The sequence below is a fragment of the Macaca nemestrina genome, chromosome 13 (genome assembly GCF_043159975.1).
Source record: "Macaca nemestrina isolate mMacNem1 chromosome 13, mMacNem.hap1, whole genome shotgun sequence".
Classification (NCBI taxonomy): domain Eukaryota; kingdom Metazoa; phylum Chordata; class Mammalia; order Primates; family Cercopithecidae; genus Macaca; species Macaca nemestrina.
Genome location: NC_092137.1, coordinates 54,047,529 through 54,075,003, shown reverse-complemented (window position 1 = coordinate 54,075,003; position 27,475 = coordinate 54,047,529). Strand labels below are relative to the sequence as shown.

At 39.3% G+C, this 27,475-nt stretch overlaps 1 protein-coding gene and 1 long non-coding RNA gene across 12 annotated transcripts in view; one reads left to right on the top strand and one right to left on the bottom strand.

Moving 5' to 3' along the window:
* LOC105465032 (ankyrin repeat and SOCS box containing 3) overlaps nucleotides 1-27,475 on the top strand; it is a 194,334-nt gene that overhangs the window by 92,954 nt on the left and 73,905 nt on the right. For all 11 annotated transcript variants that reach the window (XM_011713215.3, XM_071076682.1, XM_071076681.1 and 8 more), the window contains one exon: nucleotides 14,216-14,374. In XM_011713215.3, the coding sequence (XP_011711517.2) occupies nucleotides 14,216-14,374 (159 nt within the window). The remainder of the gene's footprint in view (nucleotides 1-14,215; nucleotides 14,375-27,475) is intronic.
* On the bottom strand, nucleotides 107-27,115 carry LOC112423705 (uncharacterized). Its single transcript, XR_011611726.1, has 3 exons — nucleotides 27,008-27,115; nucleotides 26,610-26,711; nucleotides 107-4,493 (listed from the first exon to the last, which is right to left on the bottom strand). It is a non-coding gene; the product is annotated as an uncharacterized lncRNA (long non-coding RNA).

Below are 27,475 nucleotides of genomic sequence, written 5' to 3'. Positions count from 1 at the left end.
TCTTCCTTTACCAAACAGAAAGAGCAATCATACTGAAATTGAGGATGTGTTTTGATTGAATTAGTCTTTTTCTTTTTAAACACTTTTTAATACTTGTGGGAATTTTTACAACTACTTAGCATGAGACAAGATGCCTGCCTTCCTGATGCTTTTCCTTATCAAGGAAAACAGATGACAAATATCTAAACAAACAAGATAATTTAAAAAGGTAAAAGTGTCATGAAGAAAAGAAAACATAGTAGAGATAATAAAACAAATGGGATAGAGAATAATGGTGTGCTACTGCACATCTCTTTACATCTCTGCATTCAGTGACTTCACGCTTGCGGTCTATCATGGTAGGAGTATTTACAGCACAGAAATAAGCCAGTGCTACAAACCAGTGCTATAAACTGGGTTTTCTTCTTCCTGGACAGCTAGTTGTTAAACGTTAACCAGCATGCTACTGAGTGAAGAGGACTGACTAAAGGCGAGATTCTGACATTGAGTAGAGAGGGGGTAGGAAGAAAACAGATGGTGAATTGAGCATTGCTTTGTAATAGTCATTGTGCCACATGCTCAAGTTTGTCTTCTTTAATATTTATAAAAGTGGTGTTAGAGGCAGTATTCTCCTCATTGGTGAAAAGACCAAGGCTCAGAGAAGTTGACTTGTAAAAGGTTACATAATAAACTAGGGTATTTGATTTGAACCCATTTCTCTGACTCTAAAGCCCCTCTCTCATACCATGCTTCTAACATTTAATTGAATGAATTTATAGCATTCAGTTAAACTGAGGTTGACTATAATACTCTGCATTGTAACACTCAGAGAACCATTTACATTTCATTGATCATGGAAATTCAGACCCTCTTCCCTTCATACTTATCATCACCAGGTATAGGTGCTTAAAATACAGACTTATGGGTCCATAGCTCATCAGAACTACTAATTTGTTACCTCCTGGACAGGAAAGGAAATAATCTTTGCATTGTTTTTAGTAGTGGTAGGTGGTTTTTTTTTTTTTTTTTGTCTTAACAGGTAAGAGATGGTAAGGCTAAACTCCCTAAATCGTACTGCAGGAAATCTGTCATGATTGTTTTTAAAATCACATGTTCAAGTGTCTAGTGTCTATTATAGTTAAGTTTTTGAAGATACTGGAAAAATAGATATTATTCCTCTAATTTCAAATGCTTAAGATATGTTTTCAGAATCTGTTTGAAGTTAACTATAAAGCTTGAGTTCCCAGACTATTTGTAGTAACAAAGACGTGAGTTTGAATATCCTTTTCTAGGCAAAAAGCTCATTTCCAATATACTGTTACGTCTCTTCTTCATATCGGAATAGCATAGTTTATGTTACAGATTTTTTTCCTTTATCTGCTGAGTAAAGTTGGGCATGCTTTTGGCTAAAGGCATTTGAACTGGCTGTTAAATTCATCTCTACAGTTGTCCCTCTGTATCCACAGGGATTTGATTCCAAAATGTCCACGGACACCAAAATTCATGGATGCTCCTCAAGTTCTGCAGTCTGTCCTGAAGATAGAAAAATGTCTTATACGCAGATACGAAAAGTCAGCCGTTTGCATCTGGGGGTTCCACATCCCACAGATGCTATTATCTTCCATCCCAGTTGGTCGAATCTGCAGGTGCAAAACCCATGGATACAGAGGCCGACTGTATTTCCTTTTTTTCTGAGATGGAGTCTTGCTCTGTCGCCCAGGTGGGAGTGCAGTGGTGCGATCTCAGCTCACTGCCACCTCCACCTCCCAAGTTCAAGCAGTTCTCCTGCCTCGGCCTCCCAAGTAGCTGAGACTACAGGTGCACACCACCAATGCCTGGCTAACTGTCTCACTTTGTTGCCCAGGCTGGTCTCAAACTCTTGGCTCAAGTGATCCTCCTGCCTCAGCTTCCCAAAGTGCTGGGATTACAGGTGTGATGCACCACACCTGCTGTCTTTTGTTATATAATTTTCCTACCTCCCTGAGGTTTATCTAATATTAATGCACTGTCACAGATTCCTAAAAGATAATTAGTGCACCAAAATAAGAAGGTATGTAGGCCTACACAAATAAAATGGAAATACCTAAACTGGTTAGAAGAGTTTTGCTTCACTGTCTGTTCAATTTAGATTTGGAATCCATTCTGAGTACAATACGTGGTCTTCTGACTCAGATTGGAGAAGAGCATTCAAGTGTGGTGTAGATTACATAGATGTTTAATATGCATACATATTTTTGTATTTCTTATGTATCTCATTTTAGTTTTCTATTTAACATATTAGCACAGATAACAAATTTGCTTGTCTTCTTTCCTGTATTGGAGGTTGGGTGTAATGGGTATTGAAATTTTATGAAGCTTGTCATCCTGGAGGGCAGTAATGATCTTCACTGACAATTAATGCCATTCAATAATAAATCATTTGCTGACTAAAAGTCCCTTAAAATCTTATAATTATTAAGCATATAGCTAACAAATACTTTTATTTGCCTAATAAATGACCTAGCTTATAGTATTTTTTGTTAGTTCATGTTAAGTAAGAAAATATGCACTAATACTGGGCACAGTAACAGATGCTGAAGTTCCTTAGACAAATCATTGTAGCATAGTGATTAAGAGTTGTGGTCAGATGGACCTGGATTCTAGTGATTCTACCATTTTATTGGTGTGACTTTGGACAGGATTTTTAAACTCTAGGTGGTTTAGTTTTTTCATCTGTTAGATAGAAATATTCCATTGTTCCAGCTCAGGCCAGAAACTCTGGGCCACCATTCATTTCTTTCTTTTTCTCATATTTTTCATCTAGTCAGTCAGCAAATTTGTGTACGTGTATGTTAGGGAGAGACATCCTAGCAAAAGCAGGGGCCAGTCAGATCACTTCTCACTACCATTAGTACATTTGTCAGAGCCACATCTCTTGTCTGGGTTGCTATAGTAGCATCTTAACAGATCTTCTCTACTTGCTGTTGCTCCTTCTCCATCCCATGACAGGCCATCCCCAACATATTAGAGGGATCATTTTAAAATACAACAGTCCAAGTCACTCTTCTGCTCTCTGAGTGAAAACACTTTTGTGTAGTATTTCATGGTAGAAATGTAGTGTAATTTATGTAACCATTCTCCTATTGATAGACATTTTGTTGGTTTCCTAAAGTTTTGCTGTTATAACTAGTGATTCAGTGAACATCCTTTTGTATATATCTTTGTGCACATGGTTGAGCATTTCTGTAGGATGTAGTTTTAGAAGTGCATTTACTGGTTTGATAAGTTAGAGTTTTCTGGAGAAATAGAACCAATAAAATATATATAGATAGACAAGAGGGGATTTACTATGGGAATTGGCTAATGTAATTATGGGAGCTGAGAAGTCCCATGATACGCTGTCCGTAAGATGGAGAACCAGGGAAGCTGGTGGTGTAACTCAGCCTGAGTCTGAAGGCCTGAGAACCAGGGGAAGTGATCGTGTAACTCTTTTTTTTTTTTTTTTTTTTTTTGAGACGGAGTCTCGCTCTGTAGCCCAGGCTGGAGTGCAGTGGCCGGATCTCAGCTCACTGCAAGCTCCGCCTCCTGGGTTCACGCCATTCTCCGGCCTCAGCCTCCCGAGTAGCTGGGACTACAGGCGCTGCCACCTCGCCTGGCTATTTTTTGTATTTCTTAGTAGAGACGGGGTTTCACCGTGTTAGCCAGGATGGTCTCGATCTCCTGACCTCGTGATCCGCCCATCTCGGCCTCCCAAAGTGCTGGGATTACAGGCTTGAGCCAACGCGCCCGGCCAATCGTGTAACTCTTAGTCTGAGGCCAAAGGACTGAGAACTGGGGTATGGGAGGCCACTGGTGTAAGTCCTGGAGTTCGAAGGCCTGAGGATCAGGATCTTTAGTATCCAAGGGCAGGAGAAGATGCATGTCCTAGCTCAAGAGAGAATGAATTCTCCCTCTTGCCTTTTTTTTTTTTCTTTCAGTTGCAAGATTAATAGAGTGAAAACAGAGCTCCCATACAACAGGAGGGGACCCAAAGGGGGTTGCCGCTCCCTGTTCAAATGCCTGAGTTTATATCCCAATCATTGTCCCTCCCCCTGTGCTCTCAAGCGATATGTGATTTGACTTATTATTTCTTTACCTCCTGCTTTAGCCTAATTGTATTTTAGTGAGCCTCTTTACTACCTGATTGGTTGGGTGTGAGCTGAGTTACAAGCCCCGTGTTTAAAGGTGGATGTGTGGTAGGAATTCTTAGTTGGCCTAGGAAATCTAGCTAGTCTTGTCTCTCAGTTCCCCCTCTCAACAGGAAAAACCAAGTGGTGTTGGGGATGTTGGCCGACGACTGCTCTTAACTGCTTCCTGCTGAATTGGGGCATAGTAGGGGTTGTGCATTTGAGATTTCCTCGGGAGGGGTGCCTTCAATGTCATCAACATTGGAGCATGGGCTAGCAGGCCGGTCCAGGAGTCTACAGTAGATCTTAGTCATGGACTGCATCTGGGGTTCCATTTGAAGAACAATTTGTAGTTTTACAGCTTTGATTCTGGAAGAGACAAACGTAACAAGGAGGTTAACGATACAGGGATTGAAATGTAGACCTGAAGTGCAGGGGATTATTTCTTTGGCACACTTCACAGGCCCTGACTATCTGCTTGATAGTTTTGAAAAGGCCTGGTCCAGTAATTAATGATTTGGCCATCTGATGGGTGCTATCAATGCCTAAGTGAAAGGTCTGGTGAAAGGATTTAAGTAATTTCCATTGGTTAGCTGCAGGCAAAGGTATTTTTCCTTCTTCAGTGGCTAGCCATCCTGAGGGGAGGAAGCGGTGTCCTCTTTTGGTTCCCGATTCTATTTCTTCTGTTGAATACGGGGGCTTGGTTTCCTTGAAGGGTTTACCCCATACAAGGGGTCCTCCTGTAAGCATTTCTAATGGAGGGTCCCGCCTTGTGGCTCTTTTGGCTTCAATATCTGCTTCGCGGTTCCCTTCTATTTCTCTTTTCTTTTCTTTCTGATGACCCCAGCAGTGTAAGACTGCCGCCTCTTTACGTTTTTTTGTACAGCCAAAAATAATCTCCTGATGGCTTCCTGATGTTTGATAGGTGTTCTCTCGGAAGTTAGGAATTCCCTTTCTCTCCATATTGTTGCGTGGGCGTGGAGGACTAGGTAAGCATACTTTGAGTCTGTATATATATTTACCCTTTTTCCTCCTCCTAATTCTAGTGTATAATGGCACCTGTTTTTACTAGGATGTCTCTCCCTAACAAAGAAGTGGGGCTTTCAGGCATAATTAGAAAGGCATGTGAAAAGAGTAAAGTTAGCCAGTCACAACTTAGTGGCTGGCAGAAGTATCTAGTGACTGACTGTCCTAGGACCCCTCAAATAGTGACAGATCTGGAGGACAGTTGTCCGGGACAGGAGAGTAAGACTGAGAAGGCCGCACCAGTGTCCAGGACAGTTAACCTCCTGGCCCTCAATGGTCAAGCGTACCTGGGGCTATGTGAGGGTGATGGCATGGGCTGGTGCTTGCCCTGGGCACCCTCAGTCCTGCTGCTGGATCATCTGGTTAGTGGCTTCTGACTCAGAGGACCTTCATGCCCTGGGGCAGTGGGCCTTCCAGCGATTCCCTTGACAAAAGGGAGCGGCTTATTCCTATTGGGACAGTCTTTTAAAGTGTCCTTGTATACCGCACTGGAAGCAATCCCCATTAGGCATTCAATTTGCCCAGACTTTCCCTGTACCAGAGACTCCAAAGTCCACTTGCCTGAGGGTCATGACTAAAACGGTAGCCTTTTTCTTATCCCGTTTATCCCGTTCTGACTACTCCTCCTAATCTGTGTTATAAAAAACTGAGGTTGCCAAGTTCAATAGGGTTTCGAAGTTTTGCTCCGGGCCTAAGGCAGACTTTTGAAGTTTTCTTCCAATGTCTGCAGTTGACTGAGTAATTAAACTTATCCTTTAAGATTAGTTGGCCTTCAATAGAGTCAGGCGACAGGGAGGTATGTTTCTCAGTGCCTCCCTTAGTCTCTTCAGAAAGGCAGTAGGACTTTCTTCCTTTCCCTGTGTTATAGTGGACATCATTGAACAATTCATAGGCTTCTTCCTACTTTTCCTTAGCCTTCTAGCATGCAAGTTAGCAAACGTCTGCGGCACCAATCTCCATATTCTGATTCTGCGTCCCAGTGAGGGTCTACACTGGGAACTGCCTGCTGACCTGTGGGGAATTTTCTCTTTCCTCTGTTGTCATCCTGTTGTTGACCTGACTGAGACACCAGAGATAGCCAAACTCTCGGGCTGCAGTTATGGTGGCACTTCTCTCTTTTGGGGTTAGTGTCTGATCTAGCAGTAACATTATATCTTTCTATGTCAGATCAAAGGATTGCCCTAAGCCTTGTAAAACATCAATATAGCCATCAGGGTTATCTGAGAATTTACCTAGGTCTATTTTAATTTTCTTCAAGTCTGACAGAGAAAAAGGTACATACACTCTGACTGGGCTGAATTCTCCAGAATACATCTTAGGGGCATTTTTGCCTTGCAAGGAATACCTCCCATCTGAAAAAAGAACATAGAGATGCCAGCGCCCCTAGTCATTTTCCAATGAGCATTAGTCCTAGAGCGTCCTCTGTGGTCCTAATGCTTATTCCTTTCCAGGGTGTGTAACCACCCGTGGACCTCTGCTTGTCGGATTAGTTACACTCACCGATGTAGCAGTCCTGCACCTGTTTTCCCGCCTTTCTTGACCGCAAAGAAAGGGGTCCAGGCTGCTGGATTCTAGCGGTCCTTTACCAGCGTGCCCAACATTGCCTCTGTGATCGGGTGAGTTCTAGAGCTGGGCTGGGTTCCTGAGTATTTCATAACAACGCAGCTGCCCCATCAAGATGCATTCCCATAAACAACAGTTCTTACGCAAATTATTTTCAGAGAGGGTGTAGGTAACCTTTTGAGTCAGGATTGAGATACAGTTTTTGCCCACTAGGGCCTCTGTCCTTCTTTTCGCTTGCAGGAATATGCCCTAATTATTGATCTTAAACTTTTTGTTGCCCCGGATTAAGTCCTTTCGGATGTGTAATATGAGAGATGGCTCCTATTTATCCTATGTGCCTTTTTCCGTGGGTTACTGGGTTAAGGATTTTTGATAGGAAGGCTACAGGTTGCCAGTGGTCTCAGTGTTTTCAGGCTACGCCCTTGTTTATACTGACAACAAGGTAGTATTGGAGTGTTATAGGGTCACAGGGAAGACCTTCAATTATCAATTATAGGTTTTAAATTTACCCTGACTTTTAAAGGAATAGGGCACAATTTTTTCTTTACTACTTCTATGTCTCTTTTTCTCTCTCCCCCTCTTTTCTCTCTTTTCTTTCTCTGTCTCTTCTCTCCTTGACTTACTCAGTTCACTTTCATCCTATTATGTTGTTGTAGACCCAGTTCCAGTTGTTAAAGTACTGGGCCATTAGTTCTAAGGCCCTGGCCAAGGAACCAAGGGTTGGAGATTGTATTGCAGAGGGGTAAGCTGGGTAGAAATTGGGGGAGGAGAGCATCTTACACAATGGGAGAGTAATCCTCCTGCCATTTATAAACTTGGGGCCCTGGCAACAGTGGTAGGGAATGGGTCCCATATAACTGCCCATGTCAAGAGCTGTATATCTAAACTGGGAGGGACACCAGGGACAAGACTCCCTGGGTTCATAGCCTAGATGCCTAAGGACACAGCATAGAGCTTCCTTATATCCCTTTGGAGATACAACTTGCTCTAATACTTGGGAAAGGAAATGAAAGTATGAACCATTAGTACCTAGGAGGCAAGGAGGATTGGAGGAAGGAGAATCAGAGATAAGGAGAATTTTGGGCTATACTTTCAAGAAAGTCATGGTCAGGACCCAGGAGGTATGGGTCAGAAGGAAAGGTAGGAGAGCATGCATGGGCAACTGTTGAGTAGAAACTTCTGGCTGTGGGAATTTGGGACAACAGCTTTCTGTCTCTAGTCGGTCCTCAGCTTCCCCAGGAAAATTGAAAGTGGAAGCTGGTTCCAGGCAGACCAACGTTCCCAACCCAGAAAGGTTGGGGGTTGTTAGAAACCCTTTTCCCAGATAGCCTCACACCTGAGTCTTAAGTCCGGCAGCCACGCTAATCATTTTTAACCAGCTGACAGGTGCCCGGTATTTTCTTCCAATTTTAAGGAAGGATAGGACAGAATAGCAGGTGAAAGTGGTCCAATATTACTCACTGCTTTCGAGGTCCCTTTGTGGTCGCCAAAATGTTACCTGGGGGGACTTGTTCTTAGAGTTCCCAAGATGGTGGTGGGCTGCTTCCAAGATGGCGGCAGGCCTCTTGTTCTCTGACCTGGGGTTCTTGGCCTTACGGATTCCAAGGAATGGAATCTTGGGCCACGTGGTGAGTGTTATAGCTCTATTCAGCTCGATTAGGACGAACCCCAGGCACTTAGCCCGTGCAGGAACAATGGCGAGCCTCCAGCTCAATTGGGAGTGGCAGTGGGCGCCGCCTCGCTGGATCAGAAGTGCAGTGGACGCCCTGCCGGATTGGAGGGGTGGAAGTCAACGGCGGGTCTGCGAGGACAGCAATCAGCGGTGGTGGACGGCAAGCAAAAGCTCAGTTCAAACCGGAACAAACACGGACCAGAGAGTGTGCAGTTGCAAGATTTAATAGAGTGAAAACAGAGCTCCCATACAACGGGAGGGGACCCAAAGGGGGTTGCCTGCCTTTTTTTTTTTTTTTTTAGGTCCTTCAAGGATTAGATGATGCCTGCCCACATTGGTGAGGGCGGGTCTTGTTTATTCAGTCTACTGATTCAGATGGTAATGCCTTCCTGCAACATCTTCACGGATATACCCAGAAATGTTTTAGCAGCCATCTAGGCATCCCTTAAACCAGTCAAGTTAACATGTAAAATTAACCATCACCATGCCAAGTTAAAATATTGATAGATCCTGCTAAATTGTATGCTATGTTAATCAGGATTCTTTCAGTAGTGAGCGAAAGAAACCTAGTTCAAACTAGCTTAAGCAAAGAAAGGGAATATAGTAACTCAAGTAAACGTAAATCTGAATGATAGGTCTCTTCAGAGATTGCTGGATTCTGCTATTAGAATGATGTCATTAGACAGGCAAGATTTCCCTTTGGAAGTTCTAGACTTACCTTATTTATTTTTTTAATTAAAAAAAATTTTTTTAAAGAGATGGGGTCTTACTCTGTTGTCCAAGCTGGAGTGCAGTGGTGTGATCATGGCCCACTGCAGCCTCCAACTCTTGGGCTTAAGTGATCTTCCCATCTCAGTCTCTGGGATAAATGGGACCACAGACACATGCCATCACATCAGGCTAATTTTTTATTTTTTATATTTCATACAGATGGGAGGTCTTGCTATGTTGTCCAGGTTGGTCTCGAACTCCTGGCCTCAAGTGATACTCCTTCCTTGGCCTCCCAGAGTGCTGGGATTACAGGCATGAGCCACTGCATTAGGCCTTACCTTATCTGTAAAGAGCTCTTTATGTATTCTGGATATTAATCCTTCGGTGTTATATGTGTTTCGGGTATTTTCTCTTCACTTTTCTTATGGTGTCTACTTTCTTTGTAATGCCTTGCAACCTCTTCCTCTTCACTGACTTCTTTCATGCATTTTGTGTGCATTATGAAGTCTCTCCTGAGGGTTTTCTGAGAAGTTTGCACATAATAAAATTCCTTGTATTGTGGAAATCATTTTATATCTAACCTTATAATTCCTAAGTAAAATATAGTAAGATGATATAAATTGTGTAAATGGCGTGACGATATAATCTTGACATTTATTACACTTGTGATTGGCACGTAGTAAATTTGTCATCAAATTCTGGCTCAGCTGTTAAGAAAGATTCTGATCTTAATACTTAACCTATCTCCTCTACTGAAAACCTTGTGTTTTTACTTTCCCTGTTAGAGTCTGCAGAAAACAAAAATAACGGTTTACCACCCATCACTACCACTTTTGTAAGAAGTAATAGGCAAGTTTATTATTCATAAGTAAAAAGACACTTTGTGTCAGCAAACATAGGGTGTGGTTTCATTGGCAGTGTTTGGGCCAACTCTTGTCATTGCTACACAGGCGTCAGTGGCTGGCGTTGGTTCAGCTGTGTTGGCTCTACTTCTCCAAGTAGTCCCAGGAAAGAACTCACAAGTTGTGAAAGACCTGAAGTGCTCATTGTATTTGTCCATTAAGAATGTGTTTAATACCCATACCATTTAAAGTTTCAGTAAGTAGATGAGAAGGAGAAATCACTTTGCCTTCCTTTTAGGGTAAAGAGAGATTAAAGCATTAAAAACAGTGAGTAGGATGAGCCATTTCTTTTTCAGGAAACCCCCCTGTAGAGAAAGGAAGAGAGTGAGAAGGTGGTGATTGATGGTCCAGTACAAGGTAGATAAGATCCCTTTGCTAAAGCTCATGTATCAGTTTAAGGAAAGCAGTTTATCTTTGGAACTTTCAAAACTAATTTATAGTGGGTGCTGAAAACTTTCTTAAAATGGTACTTTGGAGACTTTACTAAATTTGTAACAACTTTGACAGTACTTAAATTGCGTATCTATCTGCATTTGTATTTTACAAAAATTTAGACTATATACCTAATTGTATTGAACCCCATTGAGAGTTGGTCCAGCTAATTTATCTTTGTTTCACTGTTACGGAACTTGAGCCTCAGAGAGATTTAAGTAATTGGCCCAAAGTGTAATCCATGTTATTTCTGGCAGAGTCAAAATTGCAGCCTAAATCCAACTTCAAATGTTACCTTCCTGGTCCAGTGATTTAAAAGTTAGCTTACTACTTTTTTTTCTATAGGTAAAGTATTTCAGGATCTCAAATTAGTAGTAAATTGACTTCAGTATTTCTCACCTGTGTGAGAAGTGCCTTTTATTTTCTTTATTTCATAATCACACAGGAGATTTTATTTCCTTTTCCTAAGATGAGTGTGTATGCAAGTCACTAAAGGTGGCTTGCATTCAAGAAGTGGGAATTAAACTCTACTTCCTTGATGGAGGAGTCTTTATAGAAATTATTTGGAAGTCTTCTATATCGGAGATTTATCTCTTCTCTCCCATTAATTTATATATTTAGTCATTTATATCTGCATGGACTCATTGTTACTTATTTCATACCTGTACTTTAGGTTACAATCCAATACAAAGTAATTTATTTTGTTGCTCATATTGTTTTGGTCATAGGATGCCCTTTCAGAGTGGCTCCTGTGTCTCTTTTGCATGTCCCCATTGTTTGTTTTTTGAGCACTTTTTACTTTTTGGACCTGTGGTATGCTCCAGACTCTTTGTATGTTTCCCACCTCAGCCCTGGGATCAGCCATCTTCATAAGAGCTCTGGTTTCTTTTATGGGAGAATGGTATTGAAAACCAAGATCTGAGGTCAGGCACGGTGGCTCACGTCTGTAATCCCAGCACTTTGGGAGGCCGAGTTGGGCGGATCACCTGAGGCCAGGAGTTTGAGACCAGCCTGGCCAACATGGCAAAAACATGTCTCTACGAAAAAAATACAAAAAATTACCCGGCTGCGGTGGCACGCCTGTAATTCCAGCTACTCGGGGGGCTGAGGCAGCAGAATCGCTTGAATCCGGGAGGTGGAGGTTGCAGTGAGCCAAGATCACACCACCGCACTCCATCCTGGGCAACAAGAGTGAAACTCCATCTCAAAAAAAAAGGGGGGGGGCGGGGAGCAAGATCCGAGGACTGAGTGTGCTTGTTGCTACTGAACTGTCATTGATTTTAAGCTAAACATGAATTCATACTGATGTCTGGACTCTAATCCAGAACCACATGGTTCATTCTAGCCTTCCCTCTTTCCTTAACTGTAATGTTCCTCTCCAGCAGTAAGAAACCTGGCTCGCAGATCTGCCATCTGTTTATTTATTTGTTTGTTCTTCGTATTCATGTAGAATGGTTTCAGAATTGTTAATCTCTACTCCTAGAAACAGCTTTACCAACTAGACTATAGTGTTTATGTGCAGTTCTTTTTGTCTTTAGTCTGACAGTTTTCAGTCATAGCATCATTTATCAAACTTATATAGACCAGCATCTTTTTTCTCTATCTCTCGATGTGGTTATGACATATATTTGTATTCCAATTAGATTCTTTTGTCACAGTCTGCATTCTATTCTAGGATCCCCCTTCCTTTTACCTCTTGGTTGATTTTTTTTTTTTTATGTTGCATACATTAAAGTTCACTCTTTCTGCTGTAAGGCATATTATTTAAATGGCCAGGATTAAACTTTATCTCTTTTTTTCCTTTGTAAGTAGAGGAGAACATCTCTTCTTTATAAGAGAAAGTTCCTTGGCCTCTGTAATATAACACTGGTCTACGTCTCCTACCTTTTAGCGATCATCTTTCTTAGTCTCCTATTGCATCTGTTGATTCCTTTCCCTGATGGGTACCTTCCTTTCTGCATTTGTGCCAGGAGCACATTACTTTACTTTTTCTAACTTTAAGACATGGTTTAGTATATAGTAAGTCTAGGTATGCTTCAATGCTTGTCTTGTTCATTTTTCTAAATTCTTTGTTACTCTTACCTGCCCTACTGATAGAGGAGACAGCCAAATGCTGCCTAGGTCATTGTGCACCGGGAGCTTGCCTAAACATGCCCATGGGGGTGAAAAATTCCGTCCCTTAATACATGCACAGAAGGGAAATAAATCAATGTGGAGTGGCTCAGAATAAGGGGCTGCTTGTGCACTGGAAGAATGGGGTGAAGCCACCGGGAATTCTCGTCTTATGTGAGGGGAGGAGCCTGGTCTCTTCAGCTCATGTGTGGTGGTCTGGTATTCAATCTGTGGAATGGGAACCTGTTGGCAGGACCCCCTTTGTTAGCTGAGAGCTTTCTTTTAATAAATTCCACTCTCCTCACCTTTCAGTGTGTCCACATGCCTGATTTTTCCTGGTGGTGACATAAGAACCTGGATTTTAGCTGAACTAAGGAGCAAAAAATCCTGCGTCACTACCTTAGCCTTATCAACTTGAGTTACTTTATCAAGTATAAAACAAGCAAACAGCTCTACTGGCATTTTTATTAGAATTGTATTAAATTTATTAATTATTTTGGGAAGAATCAGCGTCTTTATAATATTGAAATTTCCCAGTTAGGAGCCAATCTACCAATGTCAGTTATCTATATATATCTTTGTGTTCCTTGGTTTTCATGTCATTTGTATTCACAAAACTGTCAGGTTAATACATGAAATAAGGGTCATGTCTGACTAATCTCTGACTAATCTCAATAGACTACTTTGAATAAGAGTCAACTTCTGACTAATGTCTGAAACCCTATTTCTGTGATATGCCCTTTTAATAATGACTACCTTATCTTGCCAATTAGTTGTGCGTCTGTAAAGTTTGAGACTATTTTCTTTGAATATATGTACTTAGAAGCTGTTACTGTGATATTATGGCTTAATTTACTTGTTTCATCAGTGAGTTACAATTACAAGAATTACTTGAAATAGATGACTAGTTAGGAGCATTCATTTCAATTCTGATACTTCAAGAAAATGTTTTTAAAAGTTTTTTTTTTATTTTCTGTTTAGTTTATTCCAACTATCAGAAATGTCTTCACCATTCACTTTAGAGCCCATCCTTCTATAATGGGCAGTTGGAGTGTTACCAGAACCTTGGCTTTTTCATAATAAGTATATTTCAGAAACTTTAACTCATAAATTCCTTATTATATATCACTGTTTGGTTGTGTTGGAGTACATTTTATTCTTTTAGAACTGCAGTTTTCATTAACTATTAGACCATAGTCTTAAGTTAGAAAAGGAGTATTTAAAACTGCCTCATGGTATTAGTTGAGTACAAGGAAGTAATGCTAGAGATCAGACCATTTCCCTTATGGAAATTTAAAAATAAAATAAAATTGATTAATTTTTCGATAAATTCTGTTTAAGCAAATCTTTAGTGCTGCATCCTCCCCAGATTATTGCTTTTGTGTTACCTTTCAATTTCTGCCACTCCTTTTCCCTTACTCACCAAAAATTAGAGAAGAGAAAATAAGAGTGAGTGGGCAGGATTTGTGTATTAAGAATACCAAAGAGCTGTCCACATTGGGATCTCTGTAGAACTTTTTCTTGATTTTTCTAGAGTTTTAAATGGTGAAACCTGTCATTTATAAATTACTGACATTTTAATAGTTCATTAAATTCCTCTTGGAATCTTTGCTTTTTAAAACCAGGAAATAGAAGTAATATCTTCTAGTTGATGGGCTTTGATTCTTCCATAGATTCATCTGAAAACTACATTAAGATGAAGACCTTTGAAGGTTTCTGTGCTTTACATCTCGCTGCAAGTCAAGGACATTGGAAAATCGTACAGATTCTTTTAGAAGCTGGGGCAGATCCTAATGCAACTACTTTAGAAGAAACGACACCATTGTTTTTAGGTAAGTATGCTATTTGTGGTACCGTTGCAGTTTTTCATCATTTTTTTGTTAAACTAAGCTCAATTTTTCCTTCAGCTGTTGTAATTATAGTATGTTCTTTTGGCAACTATTATACCACTACTTCTTTGATTTTGAAACTGAAAAGATATTTTTAAAGGTTTTGGTCTTGTTTTCTATTCTTGGGTGGTAGCTTCTGGGACTTTGTTTATTTAAAGGTGCAAAATCTGTTTTGAATTGTAGGCACCATCATTGTTCTCAGTGTTGTTCTGAAGACTAGGCATCACTGAAATTGTAGCAATAGTTGCAAGGTTACCTGTGAATGTTTTATGTTTGCTTTTGCCTTTTCTTAGCATTAAAAAATTAAGAAGCTTTTATGGAAGAAATCACCAGCTAATACTTTAATGCCAGTTAATGGGTTGCCTGTATGGATCACTGTTCACACCTCTTCCATTAAAGACTGTTTTTTAATTCCTTAAGGATGACAGCCAAATTCTAAATGGCTTTCTTCCAATAACTGTCTTTTTTCTTGTTTTCCTCCTTTCTTCTATTTGATTCTATTTGTCTTCAGGGACATTGTGTCCCATAAAGTTTATGAGAAAATTGAGTCAATGAAGTGTTTGGAATAGAATCAGTGCATCTGGACTGTAGTTTTGGTCCTGCCACATGTAATTTGTATATTTATTTATTTACTGCATGCTTCAGTGTCCTCACTTATGGAATGAGAGTAATAGTACCTATCTGGTCTTTGTTATTGGGCTGAGAATAAAATGAGTTGTCTATGAAAGTACTTTTTTCCCTTGTGGACTTAAAAATATTATTTAAATTTATGTACTTTAGTAAAATTCATTTTTTTTGGTATAACAGTTCTGTGAGTTTTGATGTATTCATAAAATTCTGTAATGACAACAATCAAAATATAGAACCATTCCATCACTCCTCAAAATTCCATCATGCTGCCAATTTTTATCAATATTTTCCTCCCTCCCCCTGGCTCCACCCCTGACAGTGACTGATCTGTTCCTATCCCTGTAGTTTGCATTTTGCTGAATGTCATAGACATATAACATGTATATATATATATATATATATGCACACACACCATATAGCCTTTGAGACTGGCTTCCTTTAACTAGTATGATACTTTTGAGATTCATCCATATTGTTGCATGTATCAATAATCCATTCCTTTTTGTTGCTGAATCCTATTCTATTAAATAGATGTAATACAGTCTATCCATTTATCAGTTGGATATTTGAGTTTTCAGTGTTCAGTGGTTATGACTAAATCTAAAAACATTTGCAGACAGGTTTTGTTTCAATATAAGTTTTTATTTCTCTTGGGTTAATACTTAGGATTGGTATGACATATAGTAAATATGTGTTTAACTTTGGAAAACAAGTTGGAAGTTTTTTTCTACCGGTTTGCATTTCCTTCAGTAATGTTTGAGACTTTTAGTTGCCCTATATCCTTGTCAACATTTGCTATTGGCAGCTTTTTCTTTTTCTCCCTTATATTTTAGTAATTTTAATGGGGGTTTAGTAGTTGTTGTGGGAAGTCAGGGACCCCGAATGGAGGGACCGGCTGAAACCACGGCAGAAGAACATAAATTATGAAGATTTCATGGACATTTATTTGTTCCCCAAATTAATACTTTTATAATTTCTTACACCTGTCTTTACTGTAATCTCCGAACATAAATTGTGAAGATTTCATGGACACTTATCACTTCCCCAGTGAATATCCTCGTGATTTCCTATGCCTGTCTTTATTTTAATCTCTTAATCCCGTCATCTTCTTTGTAAACTGAGGAGGATGAATGTCGCCTCAAGACCCTGTGATTGTATCAGCTGCACAAATTGTTTGTAGAGCATGTGTATTTGAACAATATGAAATTTGGGCATCTTAACAAAAGAACAGGATAACCGTGATGTTCAGGGAACGAGAGAGGTAACTTTGAACTGGCCGCCAGCGAGCCGGACGGAACAGAGCTATATTCCTCCTCTTTCATAAGCAAATAGGAGAAATATTGCTGAATTCTTTTTCTCAGCAAGGAACATCCCTGAGAAAGAGAATGCGCCCTTAAGGTAGGCTTGTAGATGGCTCCTTTTAAGGCGTCCCGTCTTTTATGGTTGAAGCCGATAGGATGAAATAAGCCCTGGTCTCCTATAGTGCTCCCAGGTTTACTAGAATGGGAAAATTCCCACCTAATAAATTGTGATCAGACAGGTTACCTGCTCTCAAACACTGTTTCCTGATAAGATGTTATCAATGACAATGCGTGCCGGAAATTTCATTAGCAATTTTAATTTCTCCTCATCTGGTGGTCCTGTGATCTCACCCTGCCTCCATTTGCTTTGTGATATTGTATTATCTTGTGAAGTATGTGATCTCTGTGACCCACACCCTGTTTGTGCACTCCCTCCCCTTTTGAAAATCGCTAATGAAAACTTGCTGATTTTATGGCTCGGGGAACATCACGGATCCTGCCGACATGTGATGTCTCCCCCCGACACTCAGCTTTAAATTTCTCTCTCTTGTGCTCTTTCCCTTTATTTCTCAGCCCAGCCGAGACACTTGAGAAATAGAAAAGAACCCACGTTAAACATCGGGAGCGGGTTATCCCGATATCTAGTATCTCACTGTGGTTTTTATTTGCATTTTCCTAATTGCTGATGATGTTGAGCATCTATTCATATGATTATTTTCCATCTGTCCTTTTTTCCTTGTCACTTTTGTATTTAGACATTTTGTTTTGAAATAATTTCAGACTTATGGAAAGTTAAGGATATTCTGTACAACTACAGAGGAAGCATTTATTGAGGCTCAGCTATATGCAGTCTGTATTCTAGTTGCTTTCCTCAAGAAATCTTCTATGTAGAGGAGTAAAAAAAGTGATTTTACAAGTTTGAGATTTTAAAAGGGAGAATAATTAGTCACCCTTGAATGACAGAAGACTTCACGTGCAGAGTGCTGTATTAACAGTAACAATAACATTTATTGAGCAGAGTATATACTAAGCCTTGTGTGGGTGTTTTACATGAAGTAGATAATTGGATCTTCAGTATGATTCTGAGACATGTAATATTATTCCCACTTTTACAGGTGAGGAAACTTTAGAAAGACTGGATTTAGGAAGAGAAGAGCTATCCTGGAATCTTGATCTTGCTGTTGTCTGTGTTTTGGCTAGAAAACTGATTCAGTGAACTATTAAAAACATGTTTATTGACAAAACGTTTCCTAATCACATACATTTGCGAAACACTATGTGCTATATCCTCCAGCGTAGAAAAACATGAAGACATTACACATGTAACTTATTGTGCCCACCCAGTCTGAAGTATCCACTAATCTCTTTATGCATTCTCTTTTAGTGTCTTCATCACTGACTCCGGTTAATTATTGTTTATTTACTTCCCCCTTTACTAGAAAGAATGTTCCATGAAGGCAGGGATTTTATTCATGTTGTTCACTGTTTTAACTCCCAAACTCAGTTTAGTGCCTGGTATATGGTAGGCGTTCAGTAAATTATTTGTTAAATAAAAGAATGAAGGTTTCTGAGAAGACCTCTCATTAAACATTTGTTTAACACAGAGCTTTGAAACGTATTTGACCGTACTATTCTTTCGCTCTTGTTATCCAGGCTGGAGTGCAATGGTGTAATCTCGGCTGATGCAACCTCTGCCTCCCGGGTTCAAGTGATTCTCCAGCCTCAGCCTCCCAATTAACTGGGACTACAGGCCCCTGCCACCATGCCCGGCTAATTTTTGTATTTTTAGTAGAGATGGGGTTTCACCATGTTGGCAAGGCTAATCTTGAACTCCTGATCTCAGGCGATCTGCCTGCCTCAGCCTTCTGAAGTTCTGGGATTACAGGTGTGAGCCACTGGCCCTGCTGTATTCTTTTTCTTTATGGAGCATTTAGGAATACCTCAAGGAACATCGATATTCCATGGGACTATTTGAGAAATGCTATTCTGGCCACATAGTTTACAGTTTCAAATTATTATTATTAGAGTCCCATTTATGAAATTCAGTATTGTATCTACTTTTATTAGTATTTGGAGAAAATTAGAGATGCAGAGTGTTTAGGGGTTTATATTTTAACATATAGTTAACTGGAACTTTTTATGTTAATGAAGCAAGAGATGGGAAATAATTCAAACCAGTAAATAACTTTAAATTGCTTATTTTTAGTAGTAGGATTTATTTTGTTTCTTTGGCAGTGAATTTACCATTTTGTAAATGGTAAATTTGTATTGACTAATAAATAAATATTTTGTATTGACTAATACAAAATACTGTGCCCGACCAATATAGTATTTTAAAAAAGGAAAGTAGAGCATTAGTGTTTGTGAAAACGTAATGTGAAAGGGCCAGGTGTGGTGGCTTACGCCTGTAATCTCAGCACTTTGTGAGGCTGAGGTGGGTGGATCACCTCAGGTGAAGAGTTCAAGACCAGCCTGGCTAACATGGTGAAATTCTGTTTCTACTAAAAATACAAAAAATTAGCCAGGTGTGGTGGCACATACCTGTAATCTCAGCTACTCGGGAGGCTGAGGCAGATGTTGCAGTGAGCCAAGGTCGCACCATTGCACTCCAGCTTGGGCAACAAGAGTGAAACTCTGTCTCAAAAAATAAATAAATAAATAAATAAATAAATATAGTGTGGAAGAATGGACATGTCTACATCTGTGTTGTGTGTGGAAAAAAAAGGAATGGACATATGAGTCTTCTGTGAGATAATACGGGCTTCAGTGTCTTCTCTGCCTCATGAATCATAGGACAAATTTTAGCACTCTGCCTTGGTCACCTTTACATTTTTTTATTTTTCAACGTGGGGTCTTGCTCTTTTGCCCAGGCTGGAGTGCAGTGGCAGAGTCATAGCTCACTACAGCCTCAAACTATTGGGCTCAAGCTATCCTCCTGCCTCAGCCTCCTGAGTAGCTGGGACCACAAGCACACGCCACCACACCCAGCTAATTTTTTTTTTAATGTTTAATTTTTGTGGAGTTGGGGTCTTGCTGTGTTTCCCAGGCTGGTCTTCAAGCGATCCTCCTCCCTTAGCTTCCCAAAGTGCTAGGATTACAGGCCTGAGCCACTGCACTTGGACAATCTGTCTGTCTTTTAAATAACCGTATAGTGATTCATGCTTCAGTCTATAATGGAAAAGTTTTAAAATTAAAACAAAATCCAAAATACTTCAAGGTTTGTATCAAACTACAGATAATTTCTAGATGAGAAAGAGTAGCTGGACCAGTTGGACTGGTGAGAAAGGTTCCTTTCCCATCTGTAGAATTATCTTCCAAAACTGAACATTGGAATATATTGTTTGAGGTATTTTGTTTCTCTCCCTCAAGGGAAGGCATACTCTATTACATGTTGTAGGACCTGTCCTGATGGCCCAGTTACCACCAGCCTATTGCTGGAGGCTATAGAATATAAACCCAGGGAATCGAAGGGTAGAAAGTGAATATAGAACTATGGAAATCTCTCAGGTGACCGGAAAAGTTGTTGACATGGGAAGTGTGTTGGATCTGATTATGATTGAATGTAAAGCTAAATGGAGGGACTCTAGAAAATCAACTACTCCACTGTTCGTAATGGGAATATCTTCCCTTCACAGAACTCACCAACATTTTAATAAAGATGAGCTTTAAAAGGGAACTCTTCAACTTGATGGCAGTAGGAATCAAAATGAGAAAACCTCATGAGAAAGGGGAAATGCAGGGAACATCTCATCTTTCTACATGAATATTGTCCTTCCAGAACATCTTTTTGCTAGCACACAGGTTAGAGTTTTTTAACAAGCAGTCTTGGCCGGGCGCGGTGGCTCAAGCCTGTAATCCCAGCACTTTGGGAGGCCGAGACGGGCGGATCACGAGGTCAGGAGATCGAGACCATCCTGGCTAACACGGTGAAACCCCGTCTCTACTAAAAAATACAAAAAACTAGCCGGGCGAGGTGGCGGGCGCCTGTAGTCCCAGCTACTCGGGAGGCTGAGGCAGGAGAATGGCGTAAACCTGGGAGGCGGAGCTTGCAGTGAGCTGAGATCCGGCCACTGCACTCCAACCTGGGCGACAGAGCGAGACTCCGTCTCAAAAAACAAAAACAAAAACAAAAACAAGCAGTCTTGCTGCCTTATTTCTTTTCTCTACCCTTGCCTCGTCCTTGCCCTGCTCTCTTTCCCTTCCCCTTGCTCCATATCACATAATAAATATTCTAAGGGTAGGTAAAACTGCTTTGGAAATAAACTATTCTTATTGATAGCTATAATAAATTCTAAATGAAAAATCCAGCTAGTTTTTAGGAAATAGATTTCCTTTTTATTTTGTTATATGTAGAAAACATTGGTAAATTGGAGGCTGAAATCTAAACCAGTGTGATTTCACAGAACACTCCATGGGAACTGCATGGTGTGCGCTTTTGGCTTTTGATGGATTGTTTTTCAGTTTTTGTTCTTCTGAGTTTGCTTATTCTGTGTAACCTTCAATATTAAACATAGCTGTAATATTTAATAAGAACCGCATGTTTTATAGTGTTGGGTGAGACTGCCTATTTCAATATTTCACTGTAAAATGTGTCATACTTCAGCTCACATAGCATATCCTTAAACTCTGACTCTGCTGACATATTCCAAAATTGAACAAACCACCATGTGATTCACTTTTCATTAGTGTCTTCATGGATAAGTGATCATTCATAAGGCTATTTTTTGATGTGCTAAGAATTTTGAGGTTTCACATTCATATCTCTTTATATTATGTTAAGTAAACTTTGCTTTGGAGTTTTGTTTTTAGATTTTTCAACTAAAAGATTAATCATCTTCCTCAGGGATTGTCATGTAAGCATTTTTACTTGAGGACATGTTTTTTAAAATACGAGTTTGAGTTTTCTTAGATTAAAAGTATGGAGTTTACTAAAAGTTACATTTTAAAAGTGTTAATTTCATGTTCTGGTTTTACTTTTGTTTGTCTTTTTAGTTTTATGGTTCTTGATACAACTTTATATTTTATATTTCTTTCTATGTTTTAACACAATGTCTTTTTTTTTTTTTTTTTTAGACGGAGTCTCGCTCTGTCGCCCAGGCTGGAGTGCAGTGTCGCGATCTTGGCTCACTGCAAGCTCTGCCTCCTGGGTTCGGGCCATTCTCCTGCCTCAGCCTCCCGAGTAGCTGGGACTACAGATGCCTGCCACCACACCCGGCTCATTTTTTTTTTGTATTTTTAGTAGAGATGGGGTTTCACCGTGTTAGCCAGGATGGTCTTGATCTCCTGACCTCGTGATCCACCTGCCTCGGCCTCCCAAAGTGCTGGGATTACAGGCGTGAGCCACCGCGCCCGGCCACAATGTCTTTTAATTACTTTTTTTTTTTTGAGACAGAGAGAGTCTCACTCTGTCACCCAGGCTGGAGTGCAGTGGTGCGATCTCCACCCATTGCAACTTCCACCTGCAGGATTCAAGTGATTCTTGTGTCTCAGCCTCCTGAGTAGCTGAGCTTACAGGTGCCTGCCACCATGGCAGACTAATTTTTGTGTATTTAGTGGAGATGAGGTTTCACTGTGTTGGCCAGGCTGGTCTCAAAATCCTGACCTGAAGTGATCCGCCTGCCTTGGCCTTCCAAAGAACTGGGATTACAGGAGTGAGCCACTGCACCTGGCTTTTAATTCCTTAATGTAAGCAATTATGAAACTAGGATATTTATTATCTTTCTGGTTTTACCTTCATATAATTAAATATATTTATATAATGTGTTACTTTATTAGTCACATTTGATTAATAGATTTAAACCTCCAGCTTTTAAAGATGAGGAAATCAGTATCCTTATATTGTTCTTACATAACTCTCTTTCTCCCCCGACTTTTCCAACTTTTGTCAGTTATATTTGCATTGTTAGTGGGAACAACATTTTGCATTTTGTTCTGGCTTCCTAAATCCATGATTTAATTTTATTCTTAGTTCTACAGTTAAATAGCTTAGAAGTTTATCACCAGTTATTTTGTCATGTTTTTTCCAGTCTTGTTTGGTTAGCTAAATTATTTCTTTAACACAGCCTTCTAACAGGACCTATGGCAATACTATTCCCTGAGGTTTTACATGTTCAAAATTGAATAATTTGACTGGGCACTGTTGCTCATGCGTGTATTCCCAGTACTTTGGGAGGCTGAGGTGAGAGGCTCACTTGAGGCCAGGAGTTCGAGACCAGCCTGGGCAACAAAGCGAGACTATCCCATCTCTACCAAAAAAAAAAAAAAGGTAAAAAAATTGAATCATTTTAATTGAATAATGATTCAATTCAATAATGATTCAAACTTGAACAACAGTTTGATCAGGTACAAAATCCTTGAATTACATTTCTTTGCTTGAGAACTTTAAAAATGATGATCCATTCTGTTCTAGAGTTGAAGTCTGAAGCTAGCCTAATTTTATTCTCTTTTTGTGACAATACTTTTCCATGTCTGTTCCTTATCAGCTTTCTCTCACACAGTGTGTGCCTTTTCAGTATGTAGACTTGGATATTTTAAATTTTAGTTAATCTTTCTGGAATTATATCTTTAAGTATTTGTTCTGTTATTATGGTGGTGTTCTTGGGCCAGTGTATTTACATGTTGGTATCTTATCTGTTTTCAATGTCTATTGTTTTTTCTCTATTTTTCTTTCTCTGTGTTTTTGTTTTACTTTTCCTGGTTTTTTCTTTTTAAAGCCTCTATGTTCCTATTCAGAAATGTCTATTCTCTCTGGTGTTTCTTCCTATTTCAATTTCAGTTGGATTTTTTATGATTGTTTTTGTTTTTCCCAGGTATTTTCTGAATTCATTAAATTATATCTTTTCCTGTCAGCCATTTTTTACTGAGCACTTGTATTTCAGTGTTGTGCTCTTTTCACAGAGACAGTTGCTTCCTTCACTTCTTTTTAAACATTTACAGCTGTAGATTTAGCTACAATTTTCATTTGGTTTGTGGTAATATTTTTCTGATGAGAGGTTTTTGCTTTGTTTTGTTTTTGGTCTATTAATTGTTTTTCTGTAACTTGTCTTCCTTTATTCTTGTATCTTTGTATGGATTTGTGCTGGTACCTTTGTAATAAATCATCTTGGGAATATGTGAGTTTTTGCTCAATTAGCTGCTTTCAGGAGGTGTATAATAGGGAGGAGGTAGAGGCACATTCCATATTAATGTGTCTAAATTCCTTTAGACTCAGGATTTTTGGACATGAATTCATTTAGCTAGTATCTTTCACTAGCCAGTGGGGTTTGGCAGCTGTGGGATTTTTGCAATGCAGTTTCCCATTTGTGGTAGCAGATATAGACCCCTTTTTGTGATTCTTTGTTTGGATCCAATCCCTCTGATTTTCCCATTTCAACTGCCCCAGAGAAGTTCCTGCTGCTAGCCTGTGCATTTTTTTCCTGGTACTTAGTTTTGTTCCTCAGAGGGAGCCTCTGACCTTTGAGAAGTGTTCTTTGCTAGCTTTTTCTAAGATGTGCAGCTGACACATCTGTCCTCTTTCTCACACAAGTACCCAGGATTGATCTTCGTTCTTTTGGAGCCCCTTTTACAAATTTTGATCTGGAGTTCAAAAATCTAAAACTAGAATTATAGTTTTACTAAAAATGGAGAGTGTGTTTTTATTTTACTTTTCTTGCTGATTTTGGATTAATTGTTCTTGGATGATTTCTAAGAAAAGTAAAGGGAAATGCCTATATTGTGCTACAATATTAAAATTGGAAGTCTATATTCATTTTTAAAGTAAAACAAAAATTCTTGATTTCAGTATTTTTGTAATAATTTGATATTCTAGTATATGGTAGAAATGAATAGACTAGACAAAATCTTCCCCAACCCCAGTCCATACAATACAATCTGTGTTCTAGTTAGGTGTACCATAGAGCAGTGTCGCTCAAAATGTCAGTCAATTTATATAAGAAGCTTGAGCCATTGTATAAATCAACATATTGGTTTCTTCATGAAGGAAGTCCTGTCTCAAGGAAAATGTCAGTTAAAGTATTCTTTGGGACATAGTTGTTTACATTCTGTTCAAAATGTCTTACCTTGTTGAGGACTAATATAACAGTTTGCACATTGACAGCCAGTTTGTTACAATGTTGAGTAGCCCTGCTGTACAGCATGCCATGCCTTTGTGGCTATCAACCTGGATTGTTACATGGTTAACGCAATTGTCTCTTCATTCTTTGTGATTACTAATGCCATTGGCCAACTAATGATATGTGATTATCATTGATTTAGTATGGCTAAAATGGAAATGTTGTTCCTACATAAATAGAGTCTTTGGGATTACAAAGTGTATGGACAAAGTGTATGGACAAACTATCCATACAAACAGTTTTTTGATAGGGAACTCCCAGAATATTTTGTTTCTTTAAGACTTAGTATGGGTCATTCTTACAGGGTGGATCTAGTAAGGAGAATACTACTGTATGAATGCTTCAAAAAGTTGAATAATTTCTGAAAGTAGTAGAATTACAATGTTATAGCCCTAGAAGAAGGTGTAAGTTTAGGGATGTGTTATCTAAATCAAATGTTTCTTGACTCTGTTGCTGAGGAGACTTACGGAAAAATAATCAATATATAATAGGATAGTGGAATTTTAGCTTTTTTGTCTTTTAATACTTTCATTTGATCGAAAGATGTATTTTTCTGGATGTGGTTTCTGATGTCTAATTGGCCATTAGACTTCTCCCTGTCTGTTAGAAACCATGAGAAATGTCAGTGATAACATGGATAATTGGATTGGGATATTCGCCACAACGTTTTTGTTATATCCCTAACATAATGAGTTTTGCCCAGAAGGTCATGGTTTTTCCCATCAGTATGCATCTTTAAGATTGTTAGCCACTGGGCAGACGTGAAGAAATTTATAAAACAGAAATGTAACTTTTTATTATAATTTTTTAAAAATTCTATATATCAATAAAATACTACATTTCAGACTAAAGATTCAGGGCAAAGACATTGTAGGAATCTATCTGATTCCTTAGAGAGTGGTTTGAAATTATGTTTCTGGGCCGGTCGCGGTGGCTCACGCCTGTAATCCCAGCACTTTGGGAGGCCGAGGTGAGTGGATCACGAGGTCAGGAGATTGAGACCATCCTGGCTAACACGGTGAAACCCCGTCTCTAGTAAAAATACAAAAAACTAGCCGGGCGCGGTGGCGGGCGCCTGTAGTCCCAGCTACTGGGAGGCTGAGGCAGGAGAATGGCGTGAACCCGGGAGGCGGAGCTTGCAGTGAGCCGAGATGGCGCCACCGCACTCCAGCCTGGGCGACAAAGTAAGACTCCTTCTCAAAAAAAAAAAAAAAAGAAAAGAAAAAAAGAAATTATGTTTCTGTACTTGATGGGAAAGCCTCATTTTATAACCATTCTGATCATGAACTTTAGTTATGAAATAAATAAGTGGATAGTCCTACTTTGCTAGTAACATTCTTGCAATAGTGGAAGATTCTACATCTTTGCCGTTCACATTGCCAGAGTGAAGGGATGCAATTAACATATATCATCAACTGGAGTTGCGATGGTACTTTAATTGTTCTGCTGTCTTGGGTATGCATAAAGTGCTGGAAAAACATAAACTTGAGGATACCAGAATAAATGGACAACACTGGAAAAAAAATATCTGTCACAGCAATGGAGTTTCTTTTCTAGTGCCACCAGATGTCAGTATGAACACAGGACCAGAGAAATACTGCAGGAGATAAATGTTCCTATGAATGTTCTTTTTTGCTTCATAAAAGAGGTGGGGAAAAAAGTTTTACATAAACTAGGTATACAATGAAAAAATCATTTTACTGTTCAATTGTATAGAAAAATGAAATGTATAATAGAGAACAGAGTACATGTAGAACTCAAAAAAGTAGAGATACAATTAAAAATTCATATATAATTCAAATGTAAAATTGAATATATAGATGATCTCTGCAGAGCCAGCCAGCCTGCTGCTATAACTGGAGGAGATGGACAGCCCGTGGTTAAACTTTTCGTTACAGACTTACTGACCATGTTATTTTTTAGAATTGTTGTCAAAATCTGAGCCTCAAAATGAAAGACTAGGCTGGGTGTGATGGCTTATGCCTATAATCTCAACATTTTGGGAGGTTGAGGCGGGAGGATCACTTGATCCCATGAGTTCAAGACCAGCCTAGGCAACATAGCAAGACCTTGTCTGTACAAAAAATGGAAAATTAGGCATGTGGGTGGTGCATGCCTGTAATCCCAGCTACTCACGAGTTTGAGGTGGGAGCATCGCTTGAGCCCAGGAAGTTGAGGCTGCAGTGAGCCGTCAATGTGTCACTCTCCTCCATCGTGGGCGACAGAGCAAGACCCTATCTTGAGAACAAAACAAAACAAACAAAAATATGGAAGAGTATATTTTCTAACTAATAGATATAAAACTCACCTCACTGTAATTTTCATTTGGTACAGAATTGTGTTTATAATTGTAATTTGTACAGAATTGTTATAGTAATTCCGTAGAACTCAACAGTCACATTAAGCATTTTTCTAAAAGAGCATTCAGTAATATAATTACATTTTTAAAAAGCCCCTTAAAAAATTATTCTTTAATGAATGCTGTATTAAACAATGATGATTGTTTACTATTTCTAGTTAGATTTAGTACTTACATGTGTGTATAGGTCTACCATATTTCTCCTAGATGAGAATCCCGTTTTGAGTTCTTGTCTTCATGAAATCTTCTCATGAGGCTTTGCTTTTAACTGTATTCAATATGTTACGTGACACAACTGAGTTGATTTTGGTCAAAAGTTTTGTGTGGGTCAAGGGCTGCTTCTAGTTTCTCAATTTCTTGTTTTCAAAAATATTTGGTTACCTAAGATATGTTTTCCCAGATTGCTTCATTTTTCCTCTAATTTAGGAAATAGAAAAAGGTGTTTTTTCAAAACCAGAAAATGTCTGCCTAGAAATTATTGCCGGAAATGTTCTCATGCCATTCTTGCTTTCTTAAGCATTTAAAATTAGAGATTTCTTCCATACTATATTATGTGATCTGTTGTGGGAAAAGCAGTGTTCCTACCCTCAGAGGTTCTGGCTTTTCTCTTCTACTGTCTCACTTGGAGTCTTACCTGTTTGCA